General features: G+C 43.0%; 2 protein-coding genes across 2 annotated transcripts in view; both read left to right on the plus strand.

Annotated features, from left to right (window-relative positions):
- Window positions 1-11,853: 11,853 nt before the first annotated feature.
- LOC140477383 (collagen alpha-1(XV) chain-like) overlaps window positions 11,854-17,589 on the plus strand; it is a 262,607-nt gene continuing 256,871 nt past the window's right edge. The window contains exons 1-2 of the mRNA XM_072571192.1: window positions 11,854-12,035; window positions 12,162-12,241. Of these exons, the coding sequence (XP_072427293.1) occupies window positions 12,025-12,035; window positions 12,162-12,241 (91 nt within the window). The 5' untranslated portion in view covers window positions 11,854-12,024. The remainder of the gene's footprint in view (window positions 12,036-12,161; window positions 12,242-17,589) is intronic.
- Window positions 15,199-16,632, plus strand: LOC140476778 (dnaJ homolog subfamily C member 17-like). The gene is made up of 2 exons (XM_072569580.1): window positions 15,199-15,575; window positions 16,224-16,632. Exons 1-2 carry the CDS (start codon window positions 15,199-15,201, stop codon window positions 16,630-16,632), a joined length of 786 nt encoding a protein of 261 aa, XP_072425681.1.

A 17,589-nucleotide genomic window follows, 5' to 3' on the forward strand; every position in this document is an offset into this window, starting at 1 on the left:
CTGTCTGTGGTTTTAGGCTTCCCATTTGGAACCTATGCTATTTTAAATATAGGCCTTGGTGAATTTCTACACCCTGGCCTTGTAAACAGTTAAATTAATCTGAAAGTTGACGTGTAGCATTGTCCCACAAATGTAATGATTGCAATTTGAGATTACCAGCATCACTGCCTACATGCAAGTAAATTAACGTTAAAGTTCTTTTCAAGTTAAAAAGGAAAAGGAAAATAACTCAAGCTCACTTTATAGCTTCTACAAGTACATAATCAGTAATTAAGTATTTAATGAATACATGGAGACACCAACACAGAACGTCAAACCTTTCTTTTGTAAGTCTCCAAATCTACAGCAAGTGTACGAGCACAATAGGCTTTGAAAGGTAATAACAAAGAATGAGGATATTTAACCTTGATGGAATACATGAAAATGCAAATTGCTTTGGATCCTAGATTTGTTCTTATTTATCAAGTTTCCTTTTTCTCGGCAAGTTTCAAGAAATTTGTTGATATAAAGCAACTACAGTAATTCATGTTCCAATGGCATAGTTATTTCAAATAAGGACAGAATTTTGATACCAATGTATTTTTTGCATTTACGATTGGGATGGTTTAAACAATCTTCCTCTGTCTCTTACCTGATTCTCCTACATGTAGGCTAAACGTATGCTCAACATTTGGTGTATTTTACCATTCTAAGGACAAACCTCACTGGAAGGATGTTGTGAAACTTGAAAGGGTTCAAAAAAGATTTACAAGGATGTTGCCAGGCTTGGAGGATTTGAGCTATTGAGAGAAGCTAAATAGGCCGTGGCTGTTTTTCCTCCAATGTCAGATGCTGAGGGGTGACCTTAGAGAGATTTATAAAGTAATGAGGGGCATGGATAGGGTAGACAAAGTCTTTTCCCTGGAGTGGGAAAGCCCAGAACTAGAGGGCATATGTTTAGGGTGAGAGGGGAAAGATATTCATGGAGAGGGTGGTGTGTTTATGGAATGAGCTGCCAGAGGAAGTTGTGGAGGCTGGTGCAGTTGCAACATTTCAAAGGCATTTGGATGGGGGTATGAATAGGAAAGGTTTAGAGGGATATGGGTCAAGTGCTAGGAAATGGGAGTAGATTAGGTTGGAATATCTGGTCAGCATGAACGAGTTGGACTGAAGGGTCTGTTTCCGTGTTGTACATCTCTATGACTCTGTAACTGTCAAACTTGTTGAGTTCCCACATCTCTTGAGTCAGTTGGGTTGACAATGAAGTTCAGTATTGAGAAAGTACAACACTGTCAATGATACATTGAATATGACACTTTATCCTGTCATCTCTGTCAGATGATGCACCGTATCCTGTGACACTATTTTGAAAAAAAGTAGGGGATTTCTTCCTGATGCCCTAAAACTAATGTCTCAACTAACAGCTAAAAACCGATTGTAAGATCACTACCTTATTAATGTTTGCAGGAGCTTGCTGTACTCAAATTGGCTGTCATGTTTCTTATGTGACAAAAATAACTTCACTTCAAAAGTACCATATTGACCGAGAAGCCCTTTGTGACGTGCTGGATTTGTGAAATGTGTTATAAAACCATAAAATGTCCATTCATCTTTAAACTCAGTTTTGGAATCACTTTTTATTTCCAGTGAGGAAAAGAGTAGAATGTCAGGATGTGACTGTGTGATGCTTCAGGCAGGCAGAAGTGGGTACTGCAGATGCTGGAGATTAGAGTCAAGATTAGAGTGGTGCTGGAAAAGCACAGCAGGTCAGGCAGCATCCAAGGAGCAGGAAAATCGACATTTCGGGCAAAAGCCCTTCATCAAGAATACAGGCAGGGTGCCTGCAGAGTGGAGAAGTAAATGAGAGGGGGGTGGGGTTGGGGAGAAAGTAGCATAGAGTACAATAGGTGAATGGGGGTGGGGATGGAGGTGATAGGTCAGAGTGGAGGGTGGGGGAAGGTAGCAAAGAGTAAGAACTTCAGGGCAGAGGAGATGACCTGGGGGTTGCAATGAGAGAGAGACTCACTGAGATTCTTGTAGAGAAAGAAGGAAAGTAGCATATGCCAAATGGCATGGGAGAAATGAACTAGGAGATGTGAGGGTATGAGGAGATTGTTCAAGGTGAGCAAGGAGGTTGTACACGTGAAGGAAGTTGGGTATCATTGTGTAAGATTTTGAATGAATGCCCCTTGTAATCAGGCAGCACTATACTTCATCTTGAAAGTTTAGTGTTTGAGTTATTTTAACAGGGTGACAACTGAACTGATGGAACAGGCAACACATTGGCAACGGCACAACAACTTTAACATGCAAATTGCAGCGTGCTCTGAAGATAAGATTGGGCCACATAATCTTAGAGCACAGCTGGACGCTATTTGGCCATTATACATTTTTTAAAGAGCTGTAGAATGTTCCCCTGCACACTTCTGAATTTTTTCCCCATAGTCCAGCAATTATTTCCTTTTCCAGTATAATTTCACTTTCAATCTGAAAACTGTGATTGAATCTGTTTTCAGGCAATGCATTCAGATCATAACAACTCACTTGTAAAACTTCTCATTTCAGAGAAGTACAATAGGCAGAATAAAAAAGAAGGAGACATTTGAGGGTGGCTTGATGGTTCAGTGGTTAGCACTGCTGCCTCACAGCACCAGGGATGCATGTTCGATTCTAGCCTTGGGTGATTGTCTGTGTGGAGTTTGCGCATTCTATTTGTAGCTGTGTGGACTTGCTCCAGTTGTCTCCCACAGTCCGAAGAAGTGTAGGCTAGATGGATTGGCTGTGCTAATTTGCTCAATATATCCTGGGATGTACAGGCTAGGTGGATTGGCCATGGCAGATGTATGATTACAGAGTCTGGGTAGTGGAATGAGCCAGGGTGGGATGCTCTTTGGAGGGTTGGTGTGGACTCAGTGGACCAAATGTCCTGCTTCCACAGTGAAGGGATTCTTTGAATCTGGTCATTTGTTTCATTCAAGCCTCATCTCCCTCTTCCAGATGATAACTATGGTGTCTAATCATTTGCAATTGGGATCCAGACATGGTGGGGAAATTGGGTGAGGAGTGGGTGGAGTTGAAAGACTCCAACCACCCCTCACCCGATTTCCTCATGTCTAACAAGCAGTACTTGCATCATGGATTTAGCTCTTCAAAATTCCTTTCACCTTTTGGATTCTTCACCATGATTAAAGCTGAAGGCATGCAACCTCATGGCAATATTTAAATGACCAATCTGTCTCTTGAGAGCAGTTTGATCATCTACCTGTTTTCAATCAAATTGGAACAAAGTCAACTTAAGGCAGGTTGCATTCCTGTTTGAACTTTCAGCTTTTTAAACTCACCCTCAAATGAAACCCACGTGTTTTGGGAATTAAAGTTATTCCTTGTGATTCAATCCAAGATGCATCCATGCTGTGCTTGTAGAACGTAGCCTTGAATGTATATGAGTGGATCTTCTCATTGACTCAAGCTATTCATTTGATCGATGACTTACCATTGAATTCCTCATCATCACCACCCCACACCCCCACCCTCTTTCCATTTGGAAATCTGGAGCTTCAGGAAATCGATGCATGTTCCTCAATCTGTGGTTTCCTAATTTATCCCCACAAGAAGTAGGGCTCCGCATGAAGAGTTAAACTGGCCTGTCATCTGTACTTGGCTTGGGAGGGTTTAGAGGTCACCTAAACAAAGTTAGCATATTTTTGCTCTATTTCATTTACAAATTTAACCACTACTATAATCAAACTCATCTAATGTAATTTATAAAGGAGGATTTTCCTTAAATCTTTTCCATTCACAAGAATTTTGTTTGCTGTGTGTTTTTATAAACTGTAATCGGAATGTCTGTAAACAAGAGCAAACTGTGAACTTTGTTCAAGTAAACTTGCTGACCTCCTTTAAATTGTCTCAACTTTGGTTCAACAATAACTTTATGTGAAACACCATTGTATATGTAAGAATGGGAGTACCTCTAAATGTGACATTTGTACTTCAGCATTAATGAGTTGCCTTAAGAAGGATCTTGATAAAACTATTCTGTTCCTATTTCCCAACACTTCACAGTGAAAACATTTCGAAATTACTTTAATGTTGCAAAGTGCTTTAGAGTTTGTGTTTATGGGACAAATTTAACATATCAAAGTGCCTACTCAAAAGAATAATCAAACAAAAAATTAACAGAGCTGCACAGACATTCGAACATGTGAGCAAATTGATCATAGTGGCAACTTAGAGAAGGTCCTAAAGCAGAGAAGCGAGGTTGAAAGGTTTAGTGAGATAATTCCAACGTTTAGTTCCTAATCAGCTAAAGGAATGGCAGGCAAAGATATGACAAAGGGAATGATGGATGGCGAAAAGGCTTGTGTCAAAGGAGGTTTGCAAACCGAGAGCAAGTTGCAGAAATATAAAGCGGTAGGAGCCATGAATGGATTTAACAAAAGGATGAGAATTTTATGATCTGATGCTGGCACAGATACTAATTAAATGCGAGTTCTTTATTTAATTAGTCATAAAGCTGAGTCCTGTGTAATAGATTGTAAGACGAGCACACACACACATACTCGCATTTGCATGCACTCACTTGCACTCTCATTCACACTCTTCCTCCCAGTTCAAAGATGGAAATAGGAGGATGAGGGTGGTGGAGCCCATTTATGGATTATTTGGCCACTGAGGGGAATGCTGAAATCACCCCCCATTCCATATCTAATTGTCCAATCCAAGCTCCTCCAGCTCTGATTAGGTGATTCTGTGAGAGTGATTTGTTTCCTTTCCGGGTTGATGGATCCTAAGATGGCTGGTCAATCCAATGTATAAATTGCAGACTCTGTCACATTTGGAAAAGATGACCTTCGAAGGATCAGGCAGTTGGGTTGTTTGGGAGCATTTTTCCCATCCACAATACCTTAACTTCCCCTTCACAAGATCCCACAGAGGTTGCTCAATATGTTCTATGCGGTCCTGAATGAACTTTTTCCAATTTGGATGGTCACAGGCCAGGGCATCTCATGGATTGGCATGGATAATTGGCCCCCTCAGGAATGGTGGGTGAACATCCCAAAAGTGGTTCCAGCGAGTGTCCAGCCATGACTGGAGTGCAAATGGAGCATTTATTTTGGGAATCTGGTGTCAGTCATTTAACTAACTTGTCCTGCCCTCTGAAGCTGCTTTTGAGTGAGTAGCACCTCATTGCTGGGCAGTTTGACTTGAGAAAGGACGATGCTGCTTGAACCACTTGCCTTACCACTTGATTTGAAAGTTGTTGCAAAGACTGGGAGTTCTCCAGTGATTTGAGGTATCTACTTTAGGTTCATAGAATCCCTGTAGTACAGAATGAGGTCAACTGGGCCCATCGAGTCTGCAACGACCCTATGAAGAGCATTCCACCCAATTCTTGTAACCCTGCATTTACCATGGCTAATCCATCTAGCCTGCACATCCCTACACCGAACAGGCAATTTGCCATGGCCAAACCACTTAACCTGCATGTCTTTGGACTGTCAGAAGAGACTGGAACACCCGATGTCAACCCAGACAGACCCGGGGAGAATATGCAGGCTCCACACAGACGGTCGCCCAAGACTGCATTCAAACCTGGGTCCCTTGCACTGTGAGGCAGCAATGCTATCCACTGAGCCACTGTGCTACCTCAAAGGGTGGCCAAGTGTCCAGAGCATATGGTTCACTGGGATCATTCTACCCATTAAACCGTGACCTTAGTCTTGCATTTGAGATCCTCTTTCTTAAAAGGTCTTTTTCTTAGTTGCCTAAAGGCTCAATACGCACATTAGAGGTGAGAATGAATCTTGTGAATATCTGCCTTTGTCAACTGGAAGTTCCCAAGATATGGTGCGGAATTATCTGATGTGGGCACTCCCACTGATTAAGACAGCCCTACAGGCATTTCAGGCTTTGACAGACGTTCATAGGTTAGATGCAAGGTTTCCTCCTGCCTTTCCCCAACCCCCAGCCCCTCACTCAGTGGCCAGTTGCTTAGTAAGTCCCGTCAGTACCACTAGGAGTGGTGACAACTGTGGGAACCACAAGCAGTTCCAGGAGTCAAAGGGCAAGAGCCAGGATATGGGTAAGGGAAAAGAGATGTCATGGTGGGAACTGGAGTGATACCTTGGGTTATAGGAAGCTGACCTAAGTGGAGTTAATTGGCCATGGATTGGGCATAGGAGTGGCCTGATCTGTCTTGGGCCTCCCACATTGCAGCATAAAACGATGGGCAGCTTAGGGGTTAGAAAGAATGTGGTGAGAAATTCATCTGGGGGATTTCATGGCTTTCTTCACTACCATCTGCAAATCTACCAATGGGAGCCTGGCAAACTCTGCCCATGGGATATAGTACACATTTTCTAGATCTCACTGTTGGCCTTACTCATTGCAGGAGGTATTGTGCTGTGGGAGCTGCTTAGAAGAGGGGTTATATGTCAGGGTGTTTAGTCATGTCCCTGACTTTGTCAACCATGAAGGCAAGTGGAATATCCTCCTCAAATTTTGCCGGCCCTCAGCAATATTTCACCATCTCCCCTTGCCCCACAATGACATGCAAGCTGTGATCCTCACCAACAGAGTCACCACAAAGCCTACCTCGGTGAAGACAAAGATGAAACAAGGCAGTCTGACTGCACCAATTTTCCTTTCTATCTTGCTTGTTGTAATATTGCAAATAACCTCCTGCAAAATCCTCACAGCCCTAGAGATAATCTGCAGAGCAAATGGAAAATTGTTCAGCCTACGTCACTTCCAATCCAAAACTAAAGTCACACTTAACTCAGCCATTGAACTGCAGTGTACAGATGACACTAAGAGTAAGTGATAACATAATTGAAAAGTATAAGCTCTTGAGGGGTCTTGGCAGGGATGACATGAAGAAGTTGTTTTTCTCTTAAGGAAGACTGTAGAATTAGGAGTCACTGTTTAAAAACAGAGGTCACACAGTTAAGACAGAGATTAGGAAAATTATTTTCTCTGAGTCAGGTGCCTTTGCTCAAAAATGGTGGAAGCTGAGGTCTCTGAATATGTTAACGTAGCACTAGATAGATTTTTGTCAAGCAAGAGTATTGGGGGTAGGCAGAAATGTGGAGTTGAAGCTACAGATCAGCCATGATCTAATTAATTGGCAGAACAGGTTTTAGGGAACAAAGAGCCTTCTTCTACCCCAATTCACTTATCCGTACGTTTTGTTAAAAGCTGAATTCCATGTCATTATTGACTCCTTTTCTAAAGCATATGAGAAAATAAGTATTTCAGTCTGCACCAGGAATAGAATGTCACACAAAATCTGCTCTTTGTGTGACAGACAATTTGCAACAACTTACTTCAAACCAAAATGATTCTCATAGAACTAAGAGGTAGTGACAGAGCACTGGGGGAGACTGAATCCAACAATCCAGTGATGCAGTGATCCAGACAAATGGAACCCAGCAAGGAGTGACAGTCAGTAATCCTTGCCCTCAAATGAACATTGTCTGCTCTCTCTGAGCACAGGTTCTTGCTGGGCCTTCTGCATCTCAGAATCAGATCTAATCGTTGTTACAGAAAGGAAGGAAAGAAGAAAGTGTTGTCTTTATATTGTGCCTTTCACAACTATGTCTACAAGCCAAGTCACTTTTGAAGATGTCCGCCCACTGTTGTAATGTAGGAAGGATTACAGGCAATTTGTGGTCTGTAAAGTTGTAGAAGCAGCAGTAGTTATAATGATGAGATAATTGGTTTTCTGATATTATTTGAGGAATAGATATTTGCCAGAGCAATAAATGGAATTCCCTTGACCTTTTCGACATTATCCTGCAGCATCCTCACGTCTACATGAGAGGGTAGTCTTACCTGTATGTATCATTTGAAAGACAACATTTCCTATCATGTGCTAGATTTGGCGTGGTAATTTCCACTGCCTTATATTAAATTTAATGTTCTGTTAACTAGATCCTTTACAGTTTCCAGAGTTCTTGAAGCCTGATGAAACCACTGCCTGGTCTCTTAAGAGTTCAGCTGATTATTTTGGCATTGACTTGTGTTTAGTGCTTGGCACTGACAGTTTTGGTGTGCGCTGTTACTAGCTGCTTTGTTCTTTTTGCTGACTCTTTTTAAAAATTCATTCCTCGATATGTTGGTGTCACTGATAAGGTCAGCATGTATTCTCCAACCTAACTACACTTTGAGAGAATAGAGGTAGATCTTCTTCTTAACACATTAGGGATCACATGGTATTCTCCCAATGCCTTTGAATGTTATCATGTGGTTTGAACATTGCTGGCATGAGAACCAGAAGCAAGTGACCCAAATGGACCCAAATGCATGTGCACTCCAGCAACTGCATATGCTTTTGTGAGAAAAAGGTTACTCAGTTCTCTTGGTCATCCAAGCCCCTATCATTTATATGTACTGAGTGAGCAGTCTGAGGTGATATGTCTGGTACTCTTCTGTATCTCAGTCTTTAAAATGACTGAGTTAGTATAGCCCAATAGGCCTCCAAGTAGTTCATCAAGAAGTCATGCATAATCATGGCCTGCTTATTCAGTGCTTACTGCAGCACAGTACAAGAGCCCACACAACAGACATTAACCTTTATAGGGGCTGGGCAATACCTCCTGGTATTCTCAGCATTTTCTGACTGCTAGGGCAGCATGGCAGCTCAGTGGCTAGCACTGCTGCCACACAGCGCCAAGGAGCTGGATTCGATTCTACCCTCAGGTGCCTGTCTGTGTGGACTTTCCTCTGGTGTTCTCTCACAGTCCAAAGATGTGCAGGTTAGGTGGAGTTGCATGCTAACCTGTCCATAGAGTCCTGGGATGTGCTGGCTAGGTGAGTTAACTATGGGGGTGACAGGGTCTGGATGGGTGGCTCTTCGGAAGGTTGGTGTGGACTTGATGGGCCATGTGGCCTACTTCCACACTGTAGGGATTTCAGATTTTAGTATTTACTATTCTTTTTATTCCCTTTTTCTGATTTTGCTTTGGTGCTCGCTGCAGGCTTTTAGTTTACTTGGTTATATTCGCTATAGTTTTGGCATTAGCATTTTAAAACTTCTATCATGAGTTAGCCTTTGTTGCCTGTCTTTAATGTCCCTTGAGAATTCTCCTGGTAGTGAACTTCTCAATGTGCTGCAATCCATGCTGGCTAGCGACATCTCCTTAGGAAGGGAGTTCCAGAATTTTGACCCAATGCTTGTGAAGGAACAGCAATATATTTCCAAGTCAGGATGTTGTGTGACTTGCATGTGGTGCAACAACTACCCCTGTCCTTCTCATGCAGCTCTGACAGAGAGTTGTGGACAGGAAGAGATTTAAGAGTTGGTGGTGAATTGGGAGATGGCACAGGGCAGGGTGATGGCCACAAGATAGCCACTGAGCCATAAGTTGGCCACTTCACACACAAGATGGCCGCTGGACCACAATATGGAGAGAGACCCCAGCAGACCAAACACAGACACTGCCTGGGGCCACCAGAATGCCAGCACAATGCACTCACAACCTAGTTGATTAGTTTAAGGCGGGTGGGGGAGAGAATACACATGTGTAGCATACACTGCCTGCCGAAGTTTCCGGGTCCAGCCAACACCTTTGATAGAAATGTTAACAGTGTGATACGGACTCAATACAAAGTGCTAATAGCCAGGGCTGCAGTAATTGTCCTTCTCAGGAAGAGCGATTGGTGCCCATTACTACAGCAATGGACTTCTGTGCAGACATTGAAACTGACAATGTCTGCACTGAAACTGACAATGACCACACTGAAATTAACAAAGGCTGCGCTGGAACTGACAATGACTGCACTGAAACGATCATAGACTCTGCAATGTTTACAACAAACAAACTATGTTACAGGGACAATAACCTCATCACTGACTTATTATATTACAAAATGTATAAAAGTATCTTGACCTGTGCTCCAGGGGGAGAGAAGTCTCGCAGCTGACCAATGAGCTGTTGGTGTCTTTCTCTCCCCAGAGCTCCGGTATTTCCTTGTACAATAAACTCTGCCGCTGAACCCCGACTCTGACTGGCCATAGTGGCAAGAGGTACAAAGCCTTGGGGAATTTGAAAATGATTGAGAATTTTAAAACCATGTTGTTTAACTGGGGACGAATGTAGGTCATCCAATATATAGTGTGACTTGATGTGTGTTGGGACACGGCAGCAGAAATTTGGATGACCTTAAGTTTGGAAAGGGTGGAATGTGGGTGATCAGCCAAGGGTGCAATGGAATAGTCAAGAGTAGAGGTAACAAAGGTACAAATAAGTTTATGCAGTTATTTGGCATAAGTACCTGTCTAAATTAACATGGATGCATGTTTCTCTATGACCTATATATACTATTTACTACTTGGCTTTGGCTTCAACTAGTTGGTTTTGGTAAAAAGGATGTTGATCTCCAATGTGCTAGTTTAACCTTGGGCGAACTGAAGAAGAGAGTATTTGAGGACCAGAATTTCAAACTAAGCTCATGGTTGATCATGCATAAGTGATCCCTGTACTCTAATATGCATTGAAGACATAGACACATACAACAGGCTCCTCAAAGTACTGGAGAGGTATAACCTGAGGGGTGCCTTCTCCCAGATTCAGTGGCAAGAAATATGGTCCAACAGTAACTTTCTCCCCCAAGCCAATGTTCTAACTTCGAGGCTAAACCAGCTCCACTGCATCAGTTGTTCTTGTACCAGAAACTGGACTCCCCAGGAAACTGCACTACTTGGAAATTAGTCACAGCAGGAGATTCCCAGGACAGCAGGAATGCTTCAAGGATGTCCTCAATGCATCCCTGAAGAGGTGAAAATACCCTGCTGGCTCATGGGAGTCCATAGACTTGTGACCAATCAAAGTGGAAGAGGTTAATTTGGGATGGTACTGAACACATTGAGTTATTTTGGGAACAAGCAGAGGCAGAGATGAAGTTGAGGCCAGAGAAAATTCAGAAACCTCCAAGCCACCCACTTACCCAATCCTACAAGCCACCACCTGCCCTGGATGTGACAGAATGGGTAGATTGCATGTAGGGTTTAGCAGCTATCTTGAAACCCAGCAAATCAGAGCTGAGGTAAGGCACCCTTCATCCAGAGGAGCTGACAAAGACTGTTTAAAAAAAGAATTGTGAATGCTGGAAATCAGAACCAAAAACAGGAGATGCTGGAAAAACTCAGCAGGTCTGACAGCATCTGTGGAGAGAAAGCAGAGTTAGCATTTTGGGTCGGTGATCCTTCCTCAGAACAGAGGACAGAGTTCTGACGAAGGGTCACTGGACACGTAAGTTGACTGTGATTTCTCTGCAAAGATGCTGCAAGACCTGCTGAGCTTTTCCAGCAACTTCTGTTTTTGTTTCTGATTTAACAGCATCCACAGTTCTTTCGGTTTTTAAGCAGAGTTATTGATTCAGGTCCGGTGGTCCTTCTTCAGGGAAGTCGGAAGTACTTTTGTTTCATATTGAAAGGAGGTGTATTTAATGTTTGCAACCCGCGTTTAATGCTGGTTGCCGGTTCGCGGGGGATGGGTATTTCTGGTGAGATTTACTGCTAACTATGTTTGGTGTTTGCAGTTTGGGTTTGATGTTAGCTGGTCACTTTTACTGCTTGCTAGTTTTCTCCTAAGCATGTTTCTGGTTAGTTTTAGTGCTAACTGTGTTTAGTGTTTGTAGCCTTGGTTTGATTGCTAGTTGGTTAGTATCGAGTCTTGCAGCGTTGACAGTGAAGCGGTTGCCCCCTCCAGTTAACGAAAGATGCTTGGTCTGGTGCCGGGCTGCTCCCATGCTCTGGTTACTCTCCGACTGAATGAGAAGGGTCAGGGCTGGGAGGAGGGATTTTCCGTGCCGGGAGGTGGGGAAAGAGGGAGGTCCGGCTGGAGGGGGGATCCAGCCTGGGGCCGTCAGACGGCTGTCTGTATCTCTCCTTAGAGAGAGAGAGAGAGAGAGGGCTCGGATTACACTGTGTGTGTTAGAGAGAGTCTCAGTCGCAGGCTTTTGTCACTCAGTCGCGGCTGAAGCGGGCTCCTTCATTTCTATCGATGTGGCCATAACTGGGTCATTCTCCTCATATTAGACATGGACTACAGGTAAAGGACTGTACCCACCACACCGTCTCCCCCCTAGCCTCTGTTTAATGTTTAGTACTTGCTTTTTGCTAACTTGCTCTGTGGTTCCTCCTCCCTTCTCTCTCTCTTTCTGTGCGTGTGTGGCAGGTTCTGCAAGACCACCCTGACCCAGATGTTCCTTTTTCTCTGGTGTTGCAGAATGACCAACGCCGCCCAGGTTCTAGAAGGTAAGGACCAGCAGGAGGGAGAGGAGTGGGGAGTCAGGGGCAAGTTGTAACAGCAGTGTGCATCTTAATTCCTTTTTTTAAATTTCTTGTCTCATGTAACAGAAATTCACTTTGTATTTGGGAAATTTTAAGCGTTCAGTCTATACTGTGACTAAAATCCAGTAATACAAAATAAAAGCGTTTCAGTTTGGAAATGTTTTAACCTTTCCATGTTCTCATTCGTTTTTGCCTTGTATCTCATCAATACTTTGTTTAACCAGCTTCCCAAAAGCAAACTGAGCTGGTATGGTAAAAAGGAGTGTTTGTACTTTAGGGAATGAGGATTGGATGAGGACATGGAAAGGATTTCCTAATTCAAAGGCTTCTGTGATTTCTGTGGCACAGGCTGCAGAACTGTGTGGTAGCAACTCAAGTTTGCAAGTGGCTTGCTTTAACTATTTAGCAGAATTGGCAGGTCACTGATATGTGTTAGCTCACCTCAGGCTGCCAGTACTCACCACACAGCCATGAAGAGGTGCCGTGGGAGAGGCATTTGCAAATATATTGTTACAACACAGATGCCGGTTTTAAACAGAACTGAGATTTTATTGAAATAGCTTTACAAATTGATGAATTCTTGCACATCTTCCTGGTTTCTGTTTTAATAGAAAAAAGTTAATGTTCTTCCTGGTCTTCAGTCAACGTGAAGGTGAATTTATATTTACACTAATGAAACAATGTTGTATTGGGAATTAGGTCAGTCCGTATGCTCTGAATTTATGTTTTAAGCTGGATATGCCAAATGTTCCAGGAGTATAATGTGACGTTCCTTTATTTTTACTGGAATTTAAAGAGTGCTACCCACATGCGCAGGTGAATCACTGTGTTTATTCATCAGCCTGAGAAACAATGGGAGAGTCTATTTCGCCAATGAATTGATTTATGATCACACTGCCCCCAGGAAGTGAATTGGGATTTCTGATTTTAGCTCCATACAGACACTGTGCCCATTCCGTTTGTTTCCTCCCGGGAATATCACGGGATATTCTTCATTTCAGCCTGCTCCCTTGCAACTGAACCTGAGTTTCAACTCCCATGGTATCCCACCTAATCCTGAATTGAGTTCTCAGAAAGATATTTTGGCCCCAATGCCAATACCTCATTCCTTGCCTATACATCCACATCCCCACCTATCTCCACTGGATTGCACGGTAGCTCAGTGTTAGCACTGCTGCCTCACAGCACCAGGAACCTGAGTTTGATTCCAGCCTTGGGCAACTGTCTGCGTGAAGTTTGCACATTCTCTGTGTGTTTGGGTGGGTTTCGTCTGGGTGCACAGTCCAAACATGTGCAGGTTAGATGTTAAATTGCCCAAAGTGTCCAGGGAAATAGGAAGGGTTTGGAGGGATATGGGCTAGGTGCTGGCAGGTGGGACTAGATTGGATTGGGATATCTGGTCAGCGTGGACGGGTTGGACCGAAGGGTCTGTTTCCATGCTGTTCATCTCTAGGACTCTATAACTCTATGTGCAGGCTAGGTGGATTAGCCATGGGAAACATGGGATTACAGGGATGGGGCAGGTCTGGGTGGGATGCTGTTTGGAGCGTCAGTGTAGACTTGTTGGGCGAAGTGGCCTGCTTCCACACTGTAGGGGATTCTAGAAGTTCTCAATCCCCTGTTCACTGTCTCTACATTAGCTCAAAAGGTGTCTCGAGCTGGGGCACAATATCAAATTAGGGATCTTCTATTAAACACTGAGATTAATGTTCGTTTCTTTCAGAAGGCCATTAGTTTGTGGAATTCTCTTCCCCAGACAGACTTGGACCTGGGTCTTTGAATATATTCGAAGCAAAGATAGATTTTTGATTGACGGGGCGGTGATGTGGTTATTGGGAACAGTTAGGAAAGTAGAGTTGAGGCTGCAATCTGATCAATTTATCGAATGGCAGAGCTGTCTTGAGGGCAGAATACCTTACTCCTGCTCCTAATTCTGGTGCTCACAGCTCAAATTCACCAATGTTCTTTTCAATTCCACAAACAGAAACTCCAAATTAATTCACAGGTTTTGGTCCCACACTTCCGTCACATCAACCGTCATTGCCCTCGTCTGTTTGAACGATATTGTGTTCATCTCCAAGTCAACCCATGGCCTCAGCGCACCATAGTTCTTTAATTTTATCCAATCCTTCACCTTGCATTTACCTTTGCTCCTGTAAACAGTTTGTTGCAGTCGCTCTCCGACACCACCATAAGCTTGCAGTCTCAAGCATTTTTCCTCTGCCTTGCTACCTTTCTCCCACCTTAACGACTGACTTCTCTTTCAGTTATTTCCTTGAACCTCTCGACAATTCTGAGTGCAGATCAATGAATCCCTTCATCATCAGTCCACTGGCAAAATGAAACAGCAACAAGAGGTCTCAGAGGATTACGTTGCATTTTGCATGAAAACCTCAATGAAGCTGTAGTTTACATCAGCTTTCAAAATGATGTTGATCCAAATAAAAAAAAGACCCACTATAACTTCAAATAAAATGGAAAATGGTATGAGTTATAGACAACAAAGTCAACTTGTTTTCCAATTGTGAAAATTCCTGTTGACTATGTTTGGAAGATTGTTCATTTTCCAGTTTGTTGAACTTCAAGAATTGACAGTTGATGGAGAGAAGGGTTTAAAGAGTCATTGAACTCAGTTTCTAAAGTGGATGAATGTAAATAGTTTGCTCACAAACACCATCCTTTATCTAATCTCCTGAACTTGCCTGGCTGGTTGATAAAAAGAAGCATTTTAACTTCAGTGGTAAACTATCTGGATTAAAACACTTCTGGTGTTTTGTTCACTGTCGGGATAAAAGGAAAGGCCAAAATCACTGCCTCGGATTAGATTACCTTTAATGTGAGGAACAATGGCAGCTAAAGCAATCCTGCAGTTCGACCTCTGCTCATTGCTGGGGGTTCGTGAGGATGCCAATGGTAAAGAGATGAAGAATGCATGCAGACAGAAGGCTTTGGAATGTCACCCAGACAAGAACCCAGATAATCCCAAGGCAGTGAAATTGTTCCATCAGTTATCCCAGGCGCTGGAAGGTCTGACAGAGGCAGCTGCAAAGGCAGCCTATGATAAAATCAGAAAAGTGAAAAAGCGGGCAGCAGAGAGGAACCAGAAACTCGAGTGCAAGAGAAATAAAGTGAAGCTTGACTTGGAGGCCCATGAAAGAGAAGCCCAGCTCAATGAAGCAGAGGAAATTAAGATTGCAAAGAATTTAGATGAAGTGATTGCCAGGCTAAGGGAAAAGGGCTCCATACGTTTAGAGGAACAGCAGAGGCTTGTCAAAGAACAAATACTGCTCGAGAGAGAGTAGAGGCTGCTAGGATCTGATAGAGTCATAATGTCATAGAGATGTACAGCATGGAAACAGACCCTTCGGTCCAACCCGTCCAGGCTGACCAGATATCCCAACCCAATCTAGTCCCACCTGCCAGCACCCGGCCGAAATCCCTCCTATCCCTTCCTATTCATATACCCATCCAAATGCCTCTTAAATGTTGCAATTGTACTAGCCTCCACCACTTCCTCTGGCAGCTCATTCCATATACGTACCACCTCTGTGTGAAAAAGCTGCCCCTTAGGTCTTTTTTATATCTTTCCCCTCTCACTCTAAACCTATACCCTCTAGTTTTGGACTCCCCACCCCAGGGAAAAGACTTTGTCTATTTATCCTATCCATCCTCATGATTTTGTAAACCACTATAAGGTCACTCCTCAATCTTCGACAGTCCAGGGAAAACAGCCCCAGCCTGTTCAGCCTCTCCCTCTAGCTCAACTCCTCCAATCCTGGCAACATCCTTGTACATCTTTTCTGAACCCTTTCAAGTTTCACAACATATTTCCGATAGGAAGGAGACCAGAATTGCACACAATATTCCAACAGCGGCCTAACCAAAGTCCTGTAGAGCCGCAATATGACCTTCCAACTCCTGTACTCAATACTCTGACCATTAAAAGTGATGTCCGAACTGATTCTGTAAACAACTCAACCCCTAAACAGAAACTGAAATGGAAGTGTAAGAAGGATGACGAATCAAATGATGGCTACTCTCATGAATACCTCCTCTCAATTTTAAACAAGTACGGTGAGGTTTTGAACTTGCTCATATCTAGAAAAAAGAAAGGATCTGCTAATGTGGAATTCTCCTCAACCAAGACTGCTGAGCTTGCTTTTAAAAATGAGACAGGGCTAACAAGTAACCCACTGAAGATCTCCTGGTTGGAAGGATCACCCCCTCCAAATACAAGCAACCCTGCATCATCATCTTTGGAGACAAGTTCCTCTAATCTGTTCCAGAATACAGCACGCACAGAACGAGATTCTGAAAGTCCTGTGATGATGAGGATGCGACTGGCAGCAGAATGACAGCAGCTCATCAAACTACATCAAGAGGATGATTCTTAAACTTGGCATTGGCAAATGCTTCAGAGTCCCTTCTGTTCCCCCTGAACCGAAATAAACTGCTCTTTATTTTTATTAATCGGCAAAAAAACCCACTTCTCCTGCCATCTGGTTTTCAATGGAACTTGATGTAGTAAATGTTCTAAATATCCTGGAATTAATCAAGGAGGAATGACCTCATTTATATTTTAACCTAAGTCTGGTAGACTCCCATCCACGATGATTTCACTTTGAATCATGATCGGGCTGTGTTTAAATGACAATGGACATGTGATCATAAAGGTGATTTTACTTTATATCACACAACTGTGTAAATGTAGCCCAAATTCAAAGTCAGGATCTAAACTGCCACTTGTTTGAAACTCTTACGTTAGCAACCCAGTTCACTTTACTTTGGAGTTAATTCACCCTGAACAATCCAATTTACACCACGTACATATTGCATTGATGCAATACCAAAAAAATTCTACACTCACGTTAAACCTGGAACCTTAATGAAGTGTCATTCTATATATGTGACAAGTTTAACTGTCCAGAGAGAGCACAGCTATGAAGGGAAAAGCTAAGACAGGAAAAGGTATTTTATCTTCCTATACACTCTGGCAACTTCACAATTACTGGGTTACAAAAATGAGAAAGATTTGCACTTATCTAGTTCCTTTCACAATCACGATGAAATACACAATTAATCCTGATTCGTAGGAAACTGGTTGGAGATCTTGCGACACAACAGGTAGACTTTGGGTTCAAGTGCAACTTCAGGGCTTGATTAACTAGGAAGATGTGTCCATTTTGCAGCAAAACAGGTTAAGTTTTGATCTACAAAGCCTTCCAACACATATCAGTGGCAGGTAGTAATAGCAGCAAAGATTCCTGATCCATCCTGTGATGGAAAGAAATTGGAGGCATAAGCCGTGAGCT

The sequence above is a fragment of the Chiloscyllium punctatum genome, chromosome 5, assembly GCF_047496795.1.
Source record: "Chiloscyllium punctatum isolate Juve2018m chromosome 5, sChiPun1.3, whole genome shotgun sequence".
In the NCBI taxonomy this organism is placed as follows: Eukaryota; Metazoa; Chordata; class Chondrichthyes; order Orectolobiformes; family Hemiscylliidae; genus Chiloscyllium; species Chiloscyllium punctatum.

What these genes read in the sequence shown, in the direction of transcription:
- LOC140476778 (XM_072569580.1), top strand. Translation starts at nt 15,199, where the DNA reads ATGAAGAATGCATGCAGACAGAAGGCTTTGGAATGTCACCCAGACAAG. An exon ending in CAAATACTGCTCGAGAGAGA is followed by an intron (nt 15,576 to 16,223) that starts GTAGAGGCTGCT and finishes GACCATTAAAAG; the next exon opens with TGATGTCCGAACTGATTCTG.